This window comes from Delphinus delphis, chromosome 4, assembly GCF_949987515.2.
Source record: "Delphinus delphis chromosome 4, mDelDel1.2, whole genome shotgun sequence".
In the NCBI taxonomy this organism is placed as follows: domain Eukaryota; kingdom Metazoa; phylum Chordata; class Mammalia; order Artiodactyla; family Delphinidae; genus Delphinus; species Delphinus delphis.
Genome location: NC_082686.1, coordinates 11,514,639 through 11,535,844, shown reverse-complemented (window position 1 = coordinate 11,535,844; position 21,206 = coordinate 11,514,639). Strand labels below are relative to the sequence as shown.

The window sequence follows — 21,206 nt, the reverse complement described above, 5'->3', positions numbered from 1 at the left end:
GCTCACCTCCTGCTGTGCAGCCCGGTTCCTAACAGACCTCGGACCGCTACTGGTCCGCAGTCTGGGGTTTGGGGACCCCTGCCTTAAGACCTTACTTTCCTAGCCTAGATGTGGGGGAGGAGAGGCATGCTGAGGGCACTTGAGGGCCCTGACAAAAGTGGAAGAGGGGTGTGCTCTTTCCCTCCCCAGCAGGCTGGGGACTGGGCTCCGAGGCAAACTGGAGAGGGTCACAAGCTGTATCATCCCATCCTAGGGACTGTCTTCCTTTCTTTTCTGTCATCCCTGAGCCTTGAGGAAAGCTGTGTTTGGATGTTCCAGTCTGGTCTCAGCCAGGCAAGAGGTATTATAACAACACCTCTGGGTCTGCCCTTAGGCCAGAGAAGGAGAGGAAGCCTCCTACCCCTGCCCAGCCCCCGCCCCTGGAGCTAGGTCGCAGTGGTAGCAGGAATACCAAGCAAAGTGAGTATCTGAGGGCTACATTTGGGGGTGAGGCATCCTTTTGCTGCACCCCACCCCAGTTACTGATTTCTGAGAATCCAGATGGTGGAATGGTGGATTGCCTTGCAGGACTTCAGTAACCATATGTTGAATGAACAGAACTTTGTCGAAAAGGAAAATCAGTACTTCTAGGAACAGGCAAATCAGCATGAGTTGTGCCTGAGAGGTATTGGAAATGTCCCAGAAGGTGGCTGAGGCCCAGGGATGGGGACTCAGGCAGTTGGTAGCAGGGAACTATGGCCCCAGCCATAGAGACAACGTTACAGGGGACACCCATCTCTAGGAGGGGTACCCCCCAAACCAAGGCTATATCCTGGGAGCACGATGAAGAAAATAAATAATAATGTAGTAGTTCTATCAAGGAACTTAAAACTATAGTCCTGAGGGACCAGACTACTGACGGAGGCCAAACCTCAGGCACACAGAACAAGAACACAACTCAGAGATAAAAGCCTGTGATCTGTGATCTGAGGATCTATCCTCAAGCTGCTGGGTCACCAACATCCATGAGATGTTACGGAAAAACCGGAACACACTTTTTGGCTAACACAATACATCAAAACAGAGGTAAGTGTCAGATTCCTATTCCACAAACTCCAATGAACCAGCCCAAATCTTTTTTTCTGGCCTGGAACGTAGTTATTTAAATAAGTGAATCTGTTTTTACATAGGCAAATTTGCCTTCTTAACAAGAATAGTCAAAAAAAAAAAAAAAAGAATAGTCCATGTCTCAGTCAGTTTTAACATTATCCATAAAAAAGACAAAAAAGATTAACTTAGATGGCCAGGCAAAAATATGATTTTTATTACTATTAGTTGTTTATAGAACAATCATTAAAATTAACTTTAATCATTAAAATTAACTTTATTAATTAACCTTATTAACTTTATTAATATAGACAACATTTACAAACATAAAGTGTGCTGTGCTGAAATTAGGAATTACTGGAGTTTCCTGATAACTTTGACTTCTCATTATCTAATAGCAAAAATGGTTTCATTCATATATGGTGCTGCAATGTAATTAGGTATCTAATTCTAATATTTAAGAAGATTCACAGAATCATAGCCTTCTAAAATGTTTTGGAACTATAGCTTTTATTATAAACTCTTATTTCACACTGTTCACAATTGTATTTAGAATAATATATCATTGCAGAAGCTAATGATAACTCATTCAATAAAGTAATGACATATGCCAATTAATGCCCCATCACGTAAGCAGAAAGGTCTGAAATTTCCTTTTGAAGATGTAATTTTATTTAACTATCACACACTTTACAAAATAACTTGTTCTTCCAAAATCAGAGGGGCAAGTGACATGCTTCTGAGGCACTTCCATAGTACAGAGCTCCGAATTAAATAAGGAAACAGACCTGCTCCTTTTGACCACTCTCCATTATCCTCTAGTTGCCCGATTCTGTGAATAGGCAGTTACACAAACCTAAAGAAGTCAGGTCTTTCTGAAAGTGGTTGAGACACAATCTCATGGATGTCAATATCCTGTCATTTGCCAAAGGTGCAAGTGGGTACCGTATCTTTGTTTATTAAAGGGTTCCTAAGACAGGAAATTGGATCCCTAAGACAGTAAACTGAGATTTTCATATCACTGAAAAAGCCTCTGGGGAGTTTGATACATAACAAAGAAAGGCTTCAGGTAGGTTTATGTAAACCTAACACTTCAACTCTGATTAGAGATGAAGCCAAAGGTGAAATCTTGTTTCCATTGAGCCCAAGGATTTTTTTTTCCCTCACCTCTGAAAGGTCAGAAAATACTTTCAAACTCTTTAAAAGTGGACATTGGAGTCTATTTCTAGAATAGCTAAATCAGCTAGCTTGGCAGATGGATCTGCGCTGCTAATGGCTCATGAAGTTAGGCAGGAAAAAGTACAACCAAGATATTTGGTGGTTTCTTTATTCAGTACCCAGAGAGAAGGGCTTTATAAAAAAGAAGAGTGTCATAACTCCACTAGGCTAATTTTCTGGGGAAACATTTCCAACCATATAGAGAATGTCCCAAAAGTCTTAGAAAAATTTGTGCTTTAATAACCTCAGGTGTATAAATGCAGCAAACTTGTGAAAAACATACATCATTTGGAGGTTTAGTTGCCTACATTCCATACTTCTTTCATTTTTTGACCTTTCATGATACATTCTTAGTTGTTGTTGAAGTACCTATGTTTGAAGATGGCAAACAACAAATGTTTTTAAATTAGAGTTTAAAACTGCACTAAGACTTTGGAATACCCTTTATGATTCCCAGCCTGAGTCCCTATCCTAACTCCTTTCACCTGATGACCAACATTTACGAACTGAAATGTATTAAATTGTTTCCTTAAAAGTAAGTTCTCCTCTTGTTTTGCCATATCCTCAGAGCAAAGCTGGTTGAATATTTCTCTGACTTAGTTTCTTACAGCTCTCTCATCTACACATCACTGGAGACGTGACTTGTTTTGTTAAAAGTACAGGGGCACACAGTTCTCAGACTCTTGTGTTACAGAAAGAAATCTCAGCCTCTATGTGTGATGTCAGTACTACTGAAAATGATTGGGGGCAGTTCTGTGAGCAACGAGATGGTCATGTTTTAATAAATTGCCACACATTCATCCAGTTAAAGAAACCTGTCTTGACTCCAGGTGTTTTCTCTCCTTCTCCCTGATCAAAGTTATTTGGGTTTTTATCTGGGACTTCTTGTGTTTTTATAAGCGTCTCATATATTTCCTGGGCTCTGGCAATTTCTTTCTGTGCATCAAAATGGACTTTTTGCCTGGTCAGAAGGGGAACAATTAAATTAAAGTCATTAATTCGCTTGTTTAGTTTTTTGATGTTTTCTTGAAACTGCTCACAAACTTGGTTCCACTGTTTCTGTTCAGTTGGTGTCATTGGATTCCCAAGTTTTTTCCTTGACACTAAAATTGCCTCTCTGAGTTGATCAATAGTATCCTTTATTTCCTTTTGCATTAGGATCCATTCTGGTTGGTATCCATTATCTATCAATATTCTGTTCAGGTTGTGAGTCATGGGATCAATATATGAACAGCCAGAAAATTTTTTTAGAGGTTTTCCTTTCCCACTGAGATTGTCAAAGTCTCCTTTTGCCATTGATTCCTGAATGAGATCCTCCACCAAACGTTCTATTGCTTGAGTTATCTTTTGTTCCTTACTGTGTCTTACGTCTTTAACAGTTATACTATTGGTGAAATACTGGCTTTGCAGTTTCTGCTTTTGGTATTCCATCACTTGCTCAGTTGCACGGTCTGCTCTAAATTGCCTATACTGCTTCTCTCGTTGACTTGGAGTCCCAAAACCAATACCCTCAAAACTTAAATAATGCCGGTGTTGGGGTGTGTTATATTTGAATTTTTTTTCTTCTTCTTCTGTTTCTTCAACTTTACTCTGTCTGGCATTTGTTTGTTCTATCACGTGGGAAAGCACCTTCCTATAAGCTTCTTCGATCCTTATAAATGTTGCAGAATCAGCAGTATTAGAGCCACCATCTGGATGGTATTGCTTGGCAAGCTTATGAAAAGATTCCCTGACGTCATCTGCAGAGCATCCTTCATCCAGATTCAGCAGCCTATAATATTCTCTCATATTCTTTTTGGATTTATGAGTTGACATCATTCTAGTTCTAATGACACCAAGATATGGACCCATTTTCATTCGATTAGGAATCACTGAAGCATTTATCAGATGAGATCTTAAGATTTGAGCCATCATCACATACACTGTGTTCATTATTGTACCCAGAGTTCTTCCTAGCAATGATCTATAAAACGACAACAAATATAGGGTGAAGACAGTTGTATTATCAGCTAAATTCATATTTTCAGCAATAAGGGTTAAATTACAGTACAACAAGGGGTAGTTCTTTCTAATGTTGCTGCCAAAATTCTTGTAGCTATATTCCATTTATGTTAGCAGAGAAATGGAAGTTGATGATGCTTTGCATTAACATATTATGATATAATCTGGATTCTACTCCTCACTAACTAACCACAGAATTTTAGAGCTGGCAAGTTGTGAGAGATCATCTAGTCCAATCTTCTCATTTTGTGAGAAAATGTAGGCCCAGAAGGTTAAGCAACATAACCAAGTCCCACAGCAAGTTGTAAGCAAAATGGTTAGGGTTAGGGCACAATAAGCCCCTTGCTTAATTGTCTGTATCCCCAGCAGATTATAAATTTCATTGGCACCACCATTTCTTTAGTTAGTGAGTGTATCATTGTCTTTATCGTCCCAAGGAGTCCTGTCATGAGAAGACATACGTGAAACAATCAGAGAACATGACAAAGTATGTACCTAGTCTGACACTAAATCGAATAGAATCAAGTGTCCAAAAGACTTTAAGCTCTACAGCTTGTTAGGAAGGAGCTATCTGCTGCATGCCGGAAAACCAAGATGAAAGGTGAGGCCTCCCAATATGTTCGCTATTATTTTAAAAATGCACGGTATAGGGCTTCCCTGGTGGTGCAGTGGTTAAGAATCCGCCTGCCAATGCAGGGGACACGGGTTCGAGCCCTGGCCCAGGAAGATCCCACATGCTGCGGAGCAACTAAGCCTGTGCGCCACAACTACTGAGCCCACGTGCCACAACTACTGAAGCCTGCGCACCTAGAGCCCGTGCTCTGCAACAAGAAGCCACCGCAATGAGAAGCCCGTGCACTGCAACCAAGAGTAGCCCCCACTCGCCACAACTAGAGAAAGTCTGCAGGCAGCAACGAACACCCAACACAGTCAAAAATAAATAAATTTATTTAAAAAAAAAAAACACGGTAGGGCTTCCCTGGCGGCGCAGTGGTTGGGAGTCCTCCTGCCGATGCAGGGCACACGGGTTCGTGCCCCGGTCCGGGAGGATCCCACATGCCGCGGAGCGGCTGCGCCCGTGAGCCACAGCCGCTGGGCCTGCGCGTCCGGAGCCTGTGCTCCGCAACGGGAGAGGCCACAGCGGTGAGAGGCCCACGTACCGCAAAAAAAAAAAAAAAAAAAAAACCCAAAACAAACAAACAAAAAGCACGGTATAGTAGAGAAGAAAGTCTTGTACACAGATAATGGCAGTTAAATGCTGGAAGTGGTTTAACTGAAAACAATATTTTGATGTATAAACGCTAAAACTGAGCTCCTGGGGACTCCACAATTTTCCGGACAATTGGGGTCTGGGAGTTTCAGAGTTGATTGGGATACTAGTGATTGTGCGAACTGTGACCGTCGCGGGGGAGTAGTCAGTCCCAACCCGGGACATGCACCGCCCCGCCCCGCCCCCTACTCACCTCAGATGCTGGGAAGGGGCTCAGCGGCTCCCGCCCCCATGCTACGCCTGTGCGCATGCGTAGGCGATGGGCCCTTCACTCCTCAGGCTTCCCCGCTGTGGCCGGGGGCAAGTGTCTCTGCTGGACTAGACCACCTGCGTTTTACACTGAGGGAACCCTCGGGGTGCGGAGGGCAGTATTATACCTAAGAGGAACAGATGTCCTACCTTATCAGGGAACCCCAGAATCTCTTTTATTAAACCAACTCTTCCCAAGAGGACACGAGCAGAACGTTTCAAGATGATACGCCACTCCCCAGACAATCTGCTCCGCCTCCGCCTCCACCTCGAGTGGGAGGTGGATCGATCGACGGGGATTCTGGGAGCTGTAGTTTGCCGTGAAGTGCGGCGCGCGCAGAACTCTGCCGCGCGCCTGCGCCTGCGCCTGCCAAGGGGAAGGCGCGGGTAGAGCCGGGCTCCGAGAAGGTCGCCGTGCAGGTGGTGGAGACATATAGGAGTTACCGTAGGCGAATGTAGGTTGGGATCCTTCAAGTCCTAGTGGGTCGGAGGGCAGTGGCCCTCGGTAAATTGTTTTTTGAGGAGGGCAAGACAAGTCCGTTTCCCCGAACAGGACCTGAACAGCCTCTTCGGCTCTGCAGCCGGGGACACCAGCGCAGAGACGAGGAAACTACCCAGCCCAGAAAGATCTAGCTCACCCGGGTTAGAAACCTAGTCTTTCATTAGTTCAAGAACGTAGTGAGCTGCCTGGCGTTGGTAGGGGGTAAGCACAGTCGAAGACAATTAAATTAGGTGTTTCCTGGCTTTAAGTTCAGCCACTATCATGGGGATTTACTTTCCCCCCCTACTGTACGAGGAGATAATTGTAAAAAAAGAAAGAAGAAAGAAAGCGGCAGAAACTTGGGGAGTCAGAGCTGAGTTGAAAATCCTGTTGCTTACACTTGCCTTTTTTCTGTGTCTGTTTATCTGTAAAATGAAGGTACCAACTAATGGTAAACTGTATTTAGCAGTTACTTTTGGCCAAGCACTGTGCTAAATGCTCTACGTATAGTCTTTTCAAATCCTTACAACAGACCTGTGAGGTAATTGCTATTGTTTTCCCCATTTTACTGATGATGAAATAATAATTGCATCGAACTCACTGAGTTTTTGTGAGAATTACACAATGTACGTATGCCACTTTGCACAATGCCTGGCACATTAAATATATTTGTTATGATTGTGTCTCCTAAAAGAAGCCAGAAATAGGTACTAGCCTAGAAAGGCTTCTGAGTTATAGACAGTGTAATAATTTGTTACCTTCTATGTAGGTGTGCAGAAAATGGTTAAATTCTTATTCGGAAGTATTTCCTTATAAGCAAACAATGAGCGTAGAAGAACTCCTGTGCGAAAGAAAATGTTTCTACAAGTTTTAACTCTTCTAGCCAACATTTTAAACAAAGCTATAAAAGGGTAAAAACGCAGAAACACAGTTTTAGAAACACCCGTACTTATATAGCACTTTGCATTTTACAATGCACTCATCACAAATGCCATTTTGATGTTCGCATTTTATAAGTAACTATACTTTAACCGCGAGCAGTTAAGTGACTTGGTTAAGTGACTAGACTCTGTAAGTTACTGGGACTCTAAGTCCATTTTCTGTTTTCAGAATGTCAGTTCTATAGTGTGATTCTGTACATGTAGAAGGTGAATTGGAGTCAGCTGAGTTATCAGTAAAGCACGCTTTCAGCTGCAAAGTGTAAATTAGCTAACTGACTTGGGGGATTATTTTTCTTATTTATATGAAATGGTGGAGGTAGGCAGTTTCTGGTATTGGTTCAGCTACCAAGAGTTGCTTTACCATTTTCTCTCTTTCTCCATGTATGTATTTCTGTCTGAATTATTTAAAAGTAATTGCATATATTATGTTCCTTTACCCCAAAGTACACCAGTATTTAAAAATAATTACATGTTCTACGTCCCTTTACCCTAAAGTACTTAAGTATTTGTTTCCTCAAAACAAGGGCATTCTTTTACATCATCCTAGCACTGTTATCAAATTCAGCAGATTTAACATAGATACAATATTATTATTTATTTTTTTTGGCCATGCCACATGGCTTGTGGGATCTGGGATCTTAGTTTCCCTCACCAGGGATGGAACCGGTGCCCCCTGCAGTGGAAGCGCAGAACCCTAACAGCTGGACTGCCAGGGAATCCGCAACCCATGGACTTTTTTTTTTTTTACCGGTATGCGGGCCTCTCACTGTTGCGGCCTCTCCCGTTGCGGAGCACAGGCTCCGGACGCGCAGGCTCAGCACCCATGGCTCACGGGCCCAGCCGCTCCGCGGCATGTGGGATCTTCCCGGACTGGGGCACGAGCCCGTGTCCCCTGCATCGGCAGGCGGACTCTCAACCACTGCGCCACCGGAGAAGCCCCCCCTTCCCCATGGACTTTTAAGTCAGCAGGTCTTCCTCAGTTTAGTTATGGAAAGAAAGAGTCCACCATTTGAAAATATAGTTCTCATTAAAACAGGAAAAAAAACCAAAAGAATTAAAATATAGTTCTTTTCTTTTTTTTTTTTTTGGCTGTGTTGGGTCTTTGTTGCTGCCTGTGGGCTTTCTCTAGTTGCGGCAAGTGGGCTTCTCATTGCAGTGGCTTCTCTTGTGGAGTACGGGCTCTAGGCATGCAGGCTTCAGTAGTTGTGGCTATGTGGGATCTTCCCGGACCAGGGCTCAAACCCGTGTCTCCTACATTGGCAGGCAGATTCTTAAGCACTGCGCCACCAGTGAAGTCCTAGTTCTTTTCCTTGTAGAAGGTGCCTGCATACTCTGCAGTCAACAGTCCTAAAGATTATAAGAAGTGATCAGAGGATCACATTTAGAGTCAGAACCAAACACATAGGTTGACTAGCATTTTTTTTGTTTTAATTTTGGCTGTGCCGCTTGTTGGCAGTTCCCTCGGCCAGGGATTGAACCCAGGCCACGGTGAAAGCGCCGAATTCTAACCACTAAACCACCAGGGAATTCCTGGTTGACTAGCGTTTTTAATGTGATCATGCTACCTCGCTTATTTGAACTCCATAGACTATTTTTTTAAAGATTTATTTATTATTTATTTTATTTATTTTTGGCTGCATCAGGTCCTAGTTGTGGCATGCAGGATCTTCACTGAGGCATGCGGGATCTTTTGTTGTGGCGCGCACACTCTTCATTGTAGTGCGTGGGCTTCTCTCTAGTGGTGGTGTGCGGCTTTTCTCTCTCTAGTTGTGGTGCGCAGGTTCCAGGGTACGTGAGCTCTGTAGTCTGCAGCACACGGGCTCTAGTTGAGGCACATGAGCTCAGTAGTTGTGGCGCGTGGGCTTAGTTGCTACGCAGCATGTGGGATCTTAGTTCCCTAACCAGGGATCGAACCAGCATCCTTACATTGTAAGGCAGATTCTTTACCACTGGACCACCAGGGAAGTACTTCCACAGACTTTTAAAAACCTGTTCATTTTCTATATAAAATTGTTAACCACTTTAAGGTTATGTCATGATTCAAATCAACATGCTTGAACCTCAGTCTATTATTTTCCACAAAGTCTAATTATTACCTCCAGTCTGTCAGCCAGGTTGTAGTATAATCTTACACATAAGGGCTGGTTTTAAATTAAAGTGTGTTGGCTTAGATGTGTGTGACATTTCCTAGTCTGGAACATCTTTTTCATAATTCCATGCTCTCAGAATAGAGTTGAGCATTTTGAAACAAATTTCCCCATAAACAAGGGAGGGTAGAGAATTGGCATGAATTTAGTTAGCACACCAAAACTTAATCATTAATTCTGTTTCTGAGTGGGTGGGAAATAGATGTGTGATATTTTTTAAAAGTTACCAGAAAACAAATTTTCTTACCTTATAGTTATATTAAATACTTCACTGAGCTACTGCAAGAAGCATGGCACTACAAAAGTAACCTCTTTTCTCTTTGTACTCTCAGATGTAGTTTCACACTTTGACTAAAGCAAGTGAGGGCTCGAGACTTCCCTGGTGGTCCAGTGGTTAAGTCTCCGAGATCCCAATACAGGGCGCCCAGGTTCGATCCCTGGTCAGGGAACTAGATCCCACATGCATGCTGCAACTAAGAAGTCTTCATGCTGTAACTAAAGATCCCGCATGCCGCAACGGAGATGCCACAACTAAGACCTGCTGCAGCCAAAATAAATAAATATTAAAAAAAGAAAATTAAGCAAGTGAGGACTCTGTTTTAATCCATCTGTTTCTTCTTTTCCCCTTTCTTTCATTTGCTGGTTCTGTAGTAACTGCAAAGAAGTTGATTTATTTCCAATAACTGTGGTGCCGTAGTAACCAAAATCATACTCCCCTGAAGATTGATTTATCGTTCCATTTGCATCCTAAAATCACATATTTTTCAGTGATGTTTGCGAATCTTATCTTCTGAAGCTACAATTCCCAGAAGCACTATGAAATATGCTTCTCAATTCATTCACTATGAAATATGATTCTCAGTTCATTCACTATGAAATATGATTCTCAATTCATCTGAATTCATTTTTTTGTTTATTTTATTGAAATAGAGTTGAGGTACAGTATTATGTTAGTTTGAGTGTATTAATTCATTTTTTACTCTATTTGATCAAGGAAGAGTTGGCTGTAGGCAGTGTCAGCTTTAAAAGAAAGACAACGAGGGAATTCCCTGGTGGCCTAATGGTTAGGTTTCAGTGCTTTCACTGCGGAGGCCTGGGTTTTATCTCTGGTCCAGCATGCTGCACGGTGTGGCCAAAATTTTTTTTAAAAAGGCAGTAGATTAACTTAATTAGCATAACAAAGACCTAAAGGCTAGGGGTGTTGGGAAAAGGTACCCAGGAAAAGAGGAGATTCACACTCATTTAGATATTTTTCCGTTTTCCCTCTTCGCAGGTGGGTTACCCAGTTATTGAACCATTCTAAGGTGGTCAGTAAGGGCCACACACAGGATTTGTGGACATTTGCTATGGAAAACTGCCTTTCCCAACCCAGGATGCCAGTTTCCATATTTGGCATCGAATTAACATGTTGATTTATTGTCATTTGAGCCTGAATTATCTGCATTTGACTGGTGCTGATCTCTAGTGCCTTCTGTTCCTTGGAACTATGAATAATGTATATACCTCACTCTACTTGCAGGCTACTAATAGGGAAACAAATGCACATCAGCTGCCTGAGAATCAAGATTTGAATTGATTCCAACCCATATTATATTTACCCAACCTGTTTATCAAAATCACCGCTTTACAGCACAACACTATGTTTTTCTCATCCTTCAAAATTTGTTTCCAGCTTTATTGAGGTATAATTGACAAAAATTGTATACATGTAAGGTGCACAACTTGATAATTTCGTATATGTATAATTGTGAAATAATCATCACAACCATGCTAATTAACAAACTAACATATCATCACCTCACATAGTTACCGTTTTCTTTTTCTTTTCTTTCTTTCCTTTTTTGAGATTCCCAACTGCAGGGTGGAAAGCCTTCATCAATCCTTGGGAAACCTGGGACTTCATTTATAGGTAAAGAATTTTTATCTGAAGTTAAGATCCATTACGTTCTTTTTCTCTTATGCATTGGGTTTGTTCAACAATTAAAAGTCCTGTGTGATCCGAATTCCCCTGGTATCTACTACCATGTACATTCATTATCTTTGGCTTTAAACATTTTGGCTCTGATGTGTCTGGATGTGAATCTTTTTGAGTTTATCCTGCTTGGAGTTCATGGAGCTTCTTGGATGGTAAATGAATGTTTTTCCATAAAATTTGGGATGTTCTCAGCCATTATTTCTTCAATTGTTTTTCTCATCCCTTTCTCTCCTTCTGACACCCCCATTATGCATTTGATGGTGTATTTAATGGTGTCAGATTTCTCTGAGGCTCTGTTTATTTTTCTTCATTCGTTTTTCTCCCTGTTCCTCAGGTTGGATAATCTCTATTTGATCTATCTTCAAGTTCACCATTTCTTCTGCCAGCTCAAATCTACTACTGAGAGGACTTCCCTGGTGGTCCATTGGTAAAGAATCCGCTTTCCAATGCTGGGGACTCGGGTTCGATCCCTGGTTGGGGAACTAAGATCCCACATGCTGCAGGGCAACTACCGAGCCCATGCGCTCTAGAGCCCACATGCTGCAACTACTGAGCTCTCACGCTCTGGAGCCTGTGCACACAACTAGAGAGAAGCCCGTGAACCACAACAAAGAGCCTGTGTGCCGCAACAAAAGATCCCGCATGCCACAACTAAGACCCAACATGGCCTAATAAATAAAATTAATTAATTAATTAGTTAAAAATATAAAAATAAAAACCTAAAAAAAACCCCAAATCTACTGAGTCCCTCTAGTGAAGTTTTCATTTCAAATGTTATATTTTTTAACTTCAGAATTTCTATTTGAATCTTTTAAAATAATTTCTATCTCTTTATTAATATTCTATATTTGATGAGACATTTTCATGATACCGTCTTTTAATTCTTTTTTTAAATATTTATTTATTTATTTAGGCTGTGCCAGGTCTTAAGTTGTGGCACGTGGGATTTTTGTTTTGGCATGTGGGATCTTTAGTTGCGGCATATGAACTTACCCACTGGACCACCAGGGAAGTCCCCCGTCTTTTAATTCTTTGTACATATTTATAATGGCTGCTTTGAAGTCTTTGCAAAGTGCACCATTCAGGCCCCTTCAAAGGCAGTTTTTATTACCTACTTTTTTTCCTGTATATGGGTCACACTTTCCTGTTTTTTGCATGTCTTGTAATTTTTTGTTGAAAATTGGACATTTTATGTAATATATTGTAGCAACTTTGGATACTGATTTCCCCCCTCTAAAGGTGGTTGTCATTTGCTTTGTTGTCTGTTTGTCTAGTGAATTGGCTGAACTAATTCTGCCAAGTCTATTTCTCCACAATGTGTAGCCTCTGATGTTCTTGCTCAGATATTCCCCTCTTGCTTTTCTGTTTTTTTTGTTTTGTTTTTTTGTTTTGTTTTTTTGCGGTACGCGGGCCTCTCACTGTTGTGGCCTCTCCCGTTGCGGAGCACAGGCTCCGGACACGCAGGCTTAGCGGCCATGGCTTACGGGCCCAGCCGCTCCGCGGCATGTGGGATCTTCCCGGACCAGGGCACGAACCCGCGTCCCCTGCATCGGCAGGCGGACTCCCAACCACCGTGCCACCAGGGAAGCCCTTGCTTTTCTGTTTTAACATGGCTATTTAGGGGTTGCCTCTGCGTGGGAATAAGACACTTATTGGGCAAAGGTTGTGCTTAAGCCCTCCTAGCCAGTTAGATTTTTGCTCTTTACCGTTGTATGTGTGTGTGTCTATCATGGTTCAGGGAATTTATGTTTTTGCCTTATGTTCAGCCAGGGAATCATAACTTGGAGGTTTCCTCTCTGATCGTTCCTGAAAGGGCACAGCCTTGGACATGCACACAGTTTTCAGACTGCCAGGGATGAGTATGGTATTTTTAGGCCTGGCTTCCTGGAAGTTGCTTCTGGGTCAGAGTAGCTTGTTGGTGAACCAACGTTAGTAAGAGATTGTGTTTAAGCCTCTTGTGCCCGTGAGGCTTCTGCCCTGTATGGGCAGTTCTGTGTGTAGCTTGGGGAACACTTTCAAGTTCGCTCATGTCCTGTTCTGATTGCTCCTGAGTAGGTGCAACCTACTGTGTGCTCATGATTTTCCCAAACTCAGAGTTGACTAGATTCCAGGAGGCCGCTTCTTGCCCGTCTCTTTCCCTGATTAACTCCTTGCTTTGCCATTGTGTCCTGACGGATCTATTCAAGTGAAGCAGAGTGTTAAGTACATGTGCCCTGGATCCATACTGCCTTTGCTCAAATCTTGGATATGCCTAGCACTCGATGAATGTTCTTGGGCAAGTGACTTAACTCCTCTGTGCCTCAGTTTCCTCATTTATAAAAAGGGAGTGATGGTGGTATCCACCTGGTAATATTGCTGTATGGATTCAAAGAGCTAATGTTGTAAAGGATGGGGTGAGCACTGTGTCAGGGTTTGTTTTGAATTCAGTGTTTCAATAGTCAGAATCAGGAACTTGGAGGCTCTTTCCTTCTTTTGGGCTAATCTGAATTCGAGCAGAGTAGTGTTTGATGACTCTCTTCAGATTTGAACTGGGAGGGCCTAGAGCAGAGTTCTCACCCTGTAGTGTTCAAAAGAGTGACTTGAGGAGCTTCTTAATAATTCCAGATGCTGCCTCTAGAGATTCTAACTCTGTGGTGCTGCAGAGAGCCAGAATCTGTATCTTTAATGCATTTTCAGATGATACTGATGCAGGGGTTCCATTGACCACATCTGAGGCAAACTGAGTAGACCCTGAGATCTGCAGTGCAGAGGACAGCCCCTACAATAAAGAACTATTCGGCCCAAAATGTCAATTATGCTGAGGATCGGGGATTCTGCTGTGGACCATTTTTTCTCTCTTTTCTCTTTTTCCTGTATTTCCCCCTAGATCTATTATGATGTGCTAGAGTTGGTAATCAAGGAATAGAAAAATGTTGGAACTAGAGGGGACCTTCGAAATCATGTAGTCTTACTCATCTGAGAGAGAAAAATGACATGCCCAAGGCCATACAGTTAGTGGCAGAGTCTACTGCACGATGTTTTCCTATGACCCTCCCCATCCAGAGGACAAACATGCTGAAGTGCTGCAGAAGGAAAAGAAATGCTAGAGTATTTGCATGTCGGCTTGGCACATAGCTTTCTAAATTAACAATCTCAACTCTAGGAGAAATTGTTTCAAAATGTAGTTAGTAGTACCAGACTGTTGTTAAGTCATTCATTAGATTTTCTTTTCTAATTTATTTGTTTTATTTATTTATTTTTGGTTCCATTGGGTCTTTGTTGCTGTGCACGGGCTTTCTCTAGTCGCTGCGAGCGGGGGCTACTCTTCATTGCCGTGCGTGGGCTTCTCATTACGGTGGTTTCTCTTCTTGCGGAGCATGGGCTCGAGGCACGCGAGCTTCAGTAGTTGTGGCACGCAGGCTCAGTAGCTGTGGAGCACAGGCTCTAGAGCGCAGGCTCAGTAGTTGTGGCGCATGGGCTTAGTTGCTCCGCAGCATGTGGGGTCTTCCTGGACCAGAGCTCGAACCCGTGTCCCCTGCATTGGCAGGCAGATTCTTAACCACTGTGCCGCCGGGGAAGCCCCATTTATTAGATATTTAAACATATTCTTTGTGTCCAAATCATCAGCTGACAAAAGTGTTAAGAATAAGAAATAATTTCTCAGCAAGCCTTTATTGCTGCCTCCTACAGCTCTGGAGCAGGTTTGGGTACTTCTCTTCATATTATAAGATGTCAATGAAAAATGGACATTTTGCCGAAGATTAGAGGACACGGAGGGGAGGGTTCCATTCAAAGCCACCAAGCAAAACTTCCTAAAAGTTGCCTGTAGGCATCCTGTTCTCCTGCCTTACACCTCTCATCTCCTTCCTTCTCCCTGCCTTGCCTCTGAAATGCACTCCAAGTTTCAAAACTTCATGTAGAAAATAGAATCACTGAAGTTTGCCATCCACCCAGCCTCTCAAGGACCATTTATTATCCTCAACTGGGTGCCTTGTAAAGGTGGGAGATAGGATGATGGTGTCTGTCTCATTTCCAATGCTGACTGGTTTCTCAAAGGATTCAAACCACAAAACATTTCTCTCCTCTTCTCTAGGTATAGGAGTAAAATTCTGCTAGTAAGAAAAATCAGATTTTTTTATCCAAACCATTAACGTGACAAAAATACATAAAACAAAGTAACAATGACAGAATGTTCTTAATCAATAAATTCTCCATTTAAAAGGCCGTGATCAGCATAAAAACAATTCACACAAACTTTAGGATCTTGATTACATCTGAAAATTTCAGGAAGAGGGTCCAAGAGTTTCATTTGAACCACTAATTATAAGAGCAAAAAAAGGCGGGGGGAATCAAATAACTACAGGAGATTGAAGAAATAAATTTTGAGGCATCCTATCCTCTACAGCCTGTAAAAAGATTGACATGGATCTCTAGGCAAAGCCATGGAAAGATGGCCATTGTATTTTGTGAATAAATAAATATTGCTAAATTATGTTTGAAAGGGATGAACCACTTTTCACTACCAGCATATTGGTGATTGCCTGTTACTCTACACACCCTTGATAATGCATTGAGTTAGTAATCTCTCTCTTATTTAAAAAAATATTTATTATTTATTTATTTGGGTTGCACTGGGTCTTAGTTGTAGCAGGTGGGCTCCTTAGTTGTGGCATGCGAACTCTTAGTTGTGGCATGTATGTGGGATCTAGTTCCCTGGCCAGGGATCAAACCCGGGGCCCCTGAATTGGGAGCGCAGAGTCTTAACCACTGCACACCAGGGAAGTCCAGGTAATCTCTTTTTAATTTTTGCTCATATGCACATATGCACTCATATGCACATATCTGTGTGTTCATGCACGCATGCATGCCCACACATGCATAAAATCTCTTTATTCTAATTGCTAATGAGAAATGAGTAAAATCTGTTTACCATCCAAATTCTTTTTTCCTCAAAGGCTCTCCAGAGATTTATTTATTTATTATTATTATTATTTTTAACATCTTTATTGGAGTATAATTGCTTTATAATGGTGTGTTAGTTTCTGCTTTATAACAAAGTGAATCAGCTATACATATACATATATCCCCATATCTCCTCCCTCTTGCATCTCCCTCTAGGTGGTCCCAAAGCACGGAGCTGATCTCCCTGTGCTATGTGGCTGCTTCCAATTAGCTATCTGTTTTACATTTGGTAGTGTATATATGTCCGTGCCACTCTCTCACTTCGTCCCAGCTTACCCTTCCCCCTCCCTACCTCAAGTCCATTCTCCACGTCTCCGTCTTTATTCCTGTCCTGCCCCTAGGTTCTTCAGAACCTTTTTTTTTTTTTGGATTCCATATATGTGTGTTAGCATACGGTATTTTTTTTTTTTTTTTTTTTTTTTTTTTGCGGTACTCGGGCCTCTCACTGTTGTGGCCTCTCCCGTTGCGGAGCACAGGCTCCGGACGCGCAGGCTCAGCGGCCGTGGCTCACGGGCCCAGCCGCGGTCCTCCTGGACCTGGGCACGAACCCGTGTCCCTTGCATCGGCAGGCGGACTCTCAACCACTGAGCCACCAGGGAAGCCCCTATTTTTAGTTTTTTAAGGAACCTCCATACTGTTCTCCATAGTGGCTTTATCCATTTACATTCCCACCAACAGTGCAAGAGGGTTCCCTTTTCTCCACACCCTCTCCAGCATTTATTGTTTGTGGATTTTTTGATGATGGCCATTCTGACTGGTGTGAGGTGATACCTCATTGTGGTTTTGATTTGCATTTCTCTAATGATTAGTGACCATCCAAATTCTTGAAGGATCAGTTTGTCTACTCTTCTAGTGCACAAAGCTGATGGGATAAAATTAGTTACTTTGATTTGTTTTGAAACTTTCTCTGCCCTGGCGGTAAAGGTCTATTTGAAGGGTGCTAAGAAAAGAAAAATAGAAGAGGAGAAAACATTTCCTAAATGTTCCTCATTCTCTGAGGTCAGTATTATCCTGACACCAAAGCCAGACAAAGACATTACAAGAAAAGAAAACTACAGACTAATATGCTTTATGAATATAGATGAAAAAATTCAACAAAATACTAGCAAGTCAAATCCAGCAGCATATTAAAAGATTATACACCATGACCAAGAGAGACATTCTAGGAAAGCAAGGATGGTTTAGTATATGAAAATCAATTAATCTACCATATTGATAGAATGAAAGGAAAAAAAACACATGATCATCTCAATTGATGCAGAAAAAGCATTTAACAGTATCTAACTCTCATTCATAATAAAAACACCCAACAAACAAGGACTAGGAAGGAACTTCCTCAATCTAGTAAAGGGTATCTACTAAAATCCACTTAAAAGGAAAGATTGAAAACTTGTTCCCCTAGCAACAAGACAGAATGTCAGCTCTCACCACTTATATTTAGCACTTTCTTTTTTTTTTTTTTTGCGGTACGCGGGCCTCTCACTGTTGTGGCCTCTCCCGTTGCGGAGCACAGGCTCCGGACGCGCAGGCTCAGCGGCCACGGCTCACGGGCCCAGCCGCTCTGCGGCATGTGGGATCTTCCCGGACCGGGGCACGAACCCGTGTCCCCTGCATCGGCAGGTGGACTCTCAACCACTGCGCCACCAGGGAAGCCCTCTATTTAGCATTTTGCTTTAAGTTTTAACCAGGTAAATTAGACAAGAAAAAGAAATAAAAGACATATTTTATTTGGGAAAAAAGTGGGAAAGAAAGAAGTAGAACTGCATTTCCAATGACATTATCTTCTATATAGAAAATCCTAAAGGGTTGATAAAGACACTGCAAGACTTAATAAATGAGCTCAGCGAAGTTGCAGGATACGAGGTCAAAATACAAACGTAAGTTGTCTTTCTATAAACTAGCACTGAAAAAGCTGAAAAATAAATTAACAATTCCATTTAAAATAGCATCAAAATGAAAAAAGAAAACAATTAGGAATAAATGTTACCAGGGAGGTATAAGACACTAAAAATTATAAAATAATACACTACTGAATGTAAAATAGATAGCTATTGGGGAAGCAGCCGCATAGCACAGGGAGATCAGTTCAGTGCAGTGCTTTGTGACCACCTAGAGGTGTGGGATAGGGAGAGTGGGAGGGAGACACAAGAGGGAGGGGATATGGGGTTAAATGTATACGTATAGCTGATTCAGTTTGTTATATAGCAGCAACTAACACAACAATGTAAAGCAATTATACTCCAATAAAGATGTTAAAAAATTATAAAATATTGCTGGAAGAAATGAAAGAAGACCCAAGTAAATGGAAAGACATCCTGTGTTCATTGATTGGAAGACTTAATATTGTTAAGATGGCAATACTCTCCAAATTAATCTTCAGGTTAAAATAAATTCCTTTCAAGATTTCAGTCGGCCTTTCTGAAAAAAGTTGACAAGCTGATCATGAATTTATATGGCAATTCAAGGAACACAGAATATAAAAAATACTCTCGAAAAAGAAGAACAGGGGACTTCCCTGGTGGTCCGGTGGGTAACACTCTACGCTCCCAATGCGGGGGCCCTGGATTCTATCCCTGGTCGGGGAACGAGATCCCGCATGTATGCAGCAACTAAGAGTTCGAATGCCACAACTAAAGATCCTGCACGCCGCAACTAAGACCAGGCACAGCCTAAATAAATATTTTTTAAAAAAAGAAAAAAAAAAAAGTTAGAGAAGTCACACTTCCTGATTTCAAAACTCAGTACAGAGCTACAGTAATCAAGACTTAGTGGTACTGGCATAAGGATAGACATATAGAAAAATGGAATATAATTGAGAGTCCAGAAATAAACTCATACATTTATGGTCAAGTGATTTTTGACAAGGATGCCAAGACAATTAAATGGGGGAAAGCATAGATTTTTCAATAAATGTTGCTGGGACAACTGTATATCCACTTGCAAATGAATGAAGTCGAACCCTTGCTTCACATTATATACAAAAATGAACTTGGGATGGATCAAATATAGGAGCTGAAACTATAAAACTTTTAGAAGGAAACATAGGTGTAAACCTTTGTGACCTTGCATTTGACAATGATTTCTTAGATATGATACCGAAAGCACAAGTAACAAAAGAAAAAATAGAAAAATTGGACTTCATCAAAATTAAAAATATTTGTGCTTCAAAGAATACCATTGAGAAACTGAAAACACAAGCCACATAAAGTGAGAAAAAATTTTCAAATCACGTATCTGATAAGGGTCTGGTATCCAGAATATATAAAGGACTCTTACAGCTCATTAATAAAAAGACATTTAACTCAGTTTTAAAATGAGCAAAGAATTTGAATAGACATTTCACCAAAGAAGACATACAAATGGCCACTAAAACATTAAAAGATGCTTAACATCATTAGTCATTAGGGAAATGTAAATCAAAACCACAGTGGGATACCCCTTCATACCCCTGGAATGGCTATAATCAAAATGATAGACAATAGCAAGTGTTGGTGAGGATGTGGAAAAATCAGAACCCTTATATATTGATGGTGGGAATGTAAAATGGAACAGCCCCTTTAGAAGACAGTTTGCAGTTTCTTGAAAGGTTAAACATGGAGTTACCAATGATTCAGCAGTTCTACTCCTACCTATTTACCCAAGAGTACTGGAAACATGCTTCCACACAAAAAGTTGTATATGAGTATTCACAGTGACATTATTCATGATAGCCCCAAAGTAGAAACAACCCACATGTTCATCAACTGATGAATGGATAAACAAAATGTGATATATCCATACAGTGGAATATTATTCAGTCATAAAAATGTATGTGGTACCAATACATATTACAACATGCATGGACCTTACAAACATTATGCTAAGTGGAAGAAGCAAAACACTAAGGTGAGTGAATGCTAACGGATAGGGGTTTCTTTTTGGAGTGATGTGAACGTTCTGGAATTAGATAGTAGTGATGGTTGTACAACTTTGTTCATACTCTAAAAAATCACCGAATTGTACACTTTAAAAGTATAGTGTGTGAATTATATCTCAGTGAAAAATCAGAAGTGTTAATTTTTTTGTGTTAAGAAATTAGAGTATATTTGGTATTTTATATAGTTGAATATTTAGAAACTCACACCTAATAGAATTCTGGGACAGTCTTAAACTATAATTGAAAATGTGTAATTGAGTAATTTAGACTTTGATTTAAAATTGAAATCTTCCTAAGTTTATATACATTATTAGCATATCTAAGAGAATTTTAGCCATTAACTTATTTTGTAAGTTTAATGTATCATAGTAATACTCAGGCTTTTTATTTTCTTAAGTCAGATAATAGAAGTATTTGGAAAGGAAAACAAATATAGAAAACTTAAAATTCAGCCTCAAATGTTTTCATTTGTTAATGGAATCAACTATTTTTTAAAATATTTATTTATTTGCATCAGGTCTCAGTTGTGGCTCGCAGGCTCCTTAGTTGCACCATGTGAACTCTAAGTTGCGGCATGCATGTGGGATCTAGTTCCTTAACCAGGGATCGAACCCGGGCCTCCTGCATTGGGAGTGCAGAGTCTTAACCACTGCACCATCAGGGAAGTCCCTGGAATCAACTGTTAACTAAAGTTGCCTTAACAATGACAGTAAACGTTTGTTAAACTTATAAATAAGATAATAAGATATGTAAGCTGAATTTCAATACTGTAACTTTAATAAATTAATTATTAGTTTTAAAAAGCAAAATATGCCTGAAAAATCTCCCCTTTCTTTTCTGCCCCCCTCCTTTGCTGGGGCGACAGAACAGAGTTACTTGTGTCCTCATAGAGATAGTCTATACATAAGCGTGCTTGTTTACTCCCACCTTTTAATTCTCTCCCTTCTTCAGAATGACCTCTATGAATAGCCAACCCTGGAC

At 41.1% G+C, this 21,206-nt stretch overlaps 1 protein-coding gene and 1 long non-coding RNA gene across 3 annotated transcripts; one reads left to right on the top strand and one right to left on the bottom strand.

Annotated features, from left to right (window-relative positions):
• Positions 1 to 1,292: 1,292 nt before the first annotated feature.
• Positions 1,293 to 6,062, bottom strand: DNAJC28 (DnaJ heat shock protein family (Hsp40) member C28). Of its 2 annotated transcripts, none has more exons than XM_060010371.1 (2): positions 5,769 to 6,062; positions 1,293 to 4,267 (listed from the first exon to the last, which is right to left on the bottom strand). In XM_060010371.1, exon 2 carries the CDS (start codon positions 4,234 to 4,236, stop codon positions 3,076 to 3,078), a length of 1,161 nt encoding a protein of 386 aa, XP_059866354.1. In that variant the 5' UTR covers positions 4,237 to 4,267; positions 5,769 to 6,062; the 3' UTR covers positions 1,293 to 3,075. The 2 variants fall into 2 exon arrangements, with proteins under 2 accessions (XP_059866354.1, XP_059866355.1); XM_060010372.1 differs by having other exon boundaries at positions 5,975 to 6,062.
• Positions 6,063 to 6,174: 112 nt separating this feature from the next.
• LOC132424575 (uncharacterized) lies at positions 6,175 to 20,852 on the top strand. The gene is made up of 3 exons (XR_009519224.1): positions 6,175 to 6,279; positions 11,240 to 11,302; positions 20,743 to 20,852. It is a non-coding gene; the product is annotated as an uncharacterized lncRNA (long non-coding RNA).
• The last annotated feature ends 354 nt before the right edge of the window (positions 20,853 to 21,206 follow it).

What these genes read in the sequence shown, in the direction of transcription:
- DNAJC28 (XM_060010371.1), bottom strand. Translation starts at nt 4,236, where the DNA reads ATGAACACAGTGTATGTGATGATGGCTCAAATCTTAAGATCTCATCTG.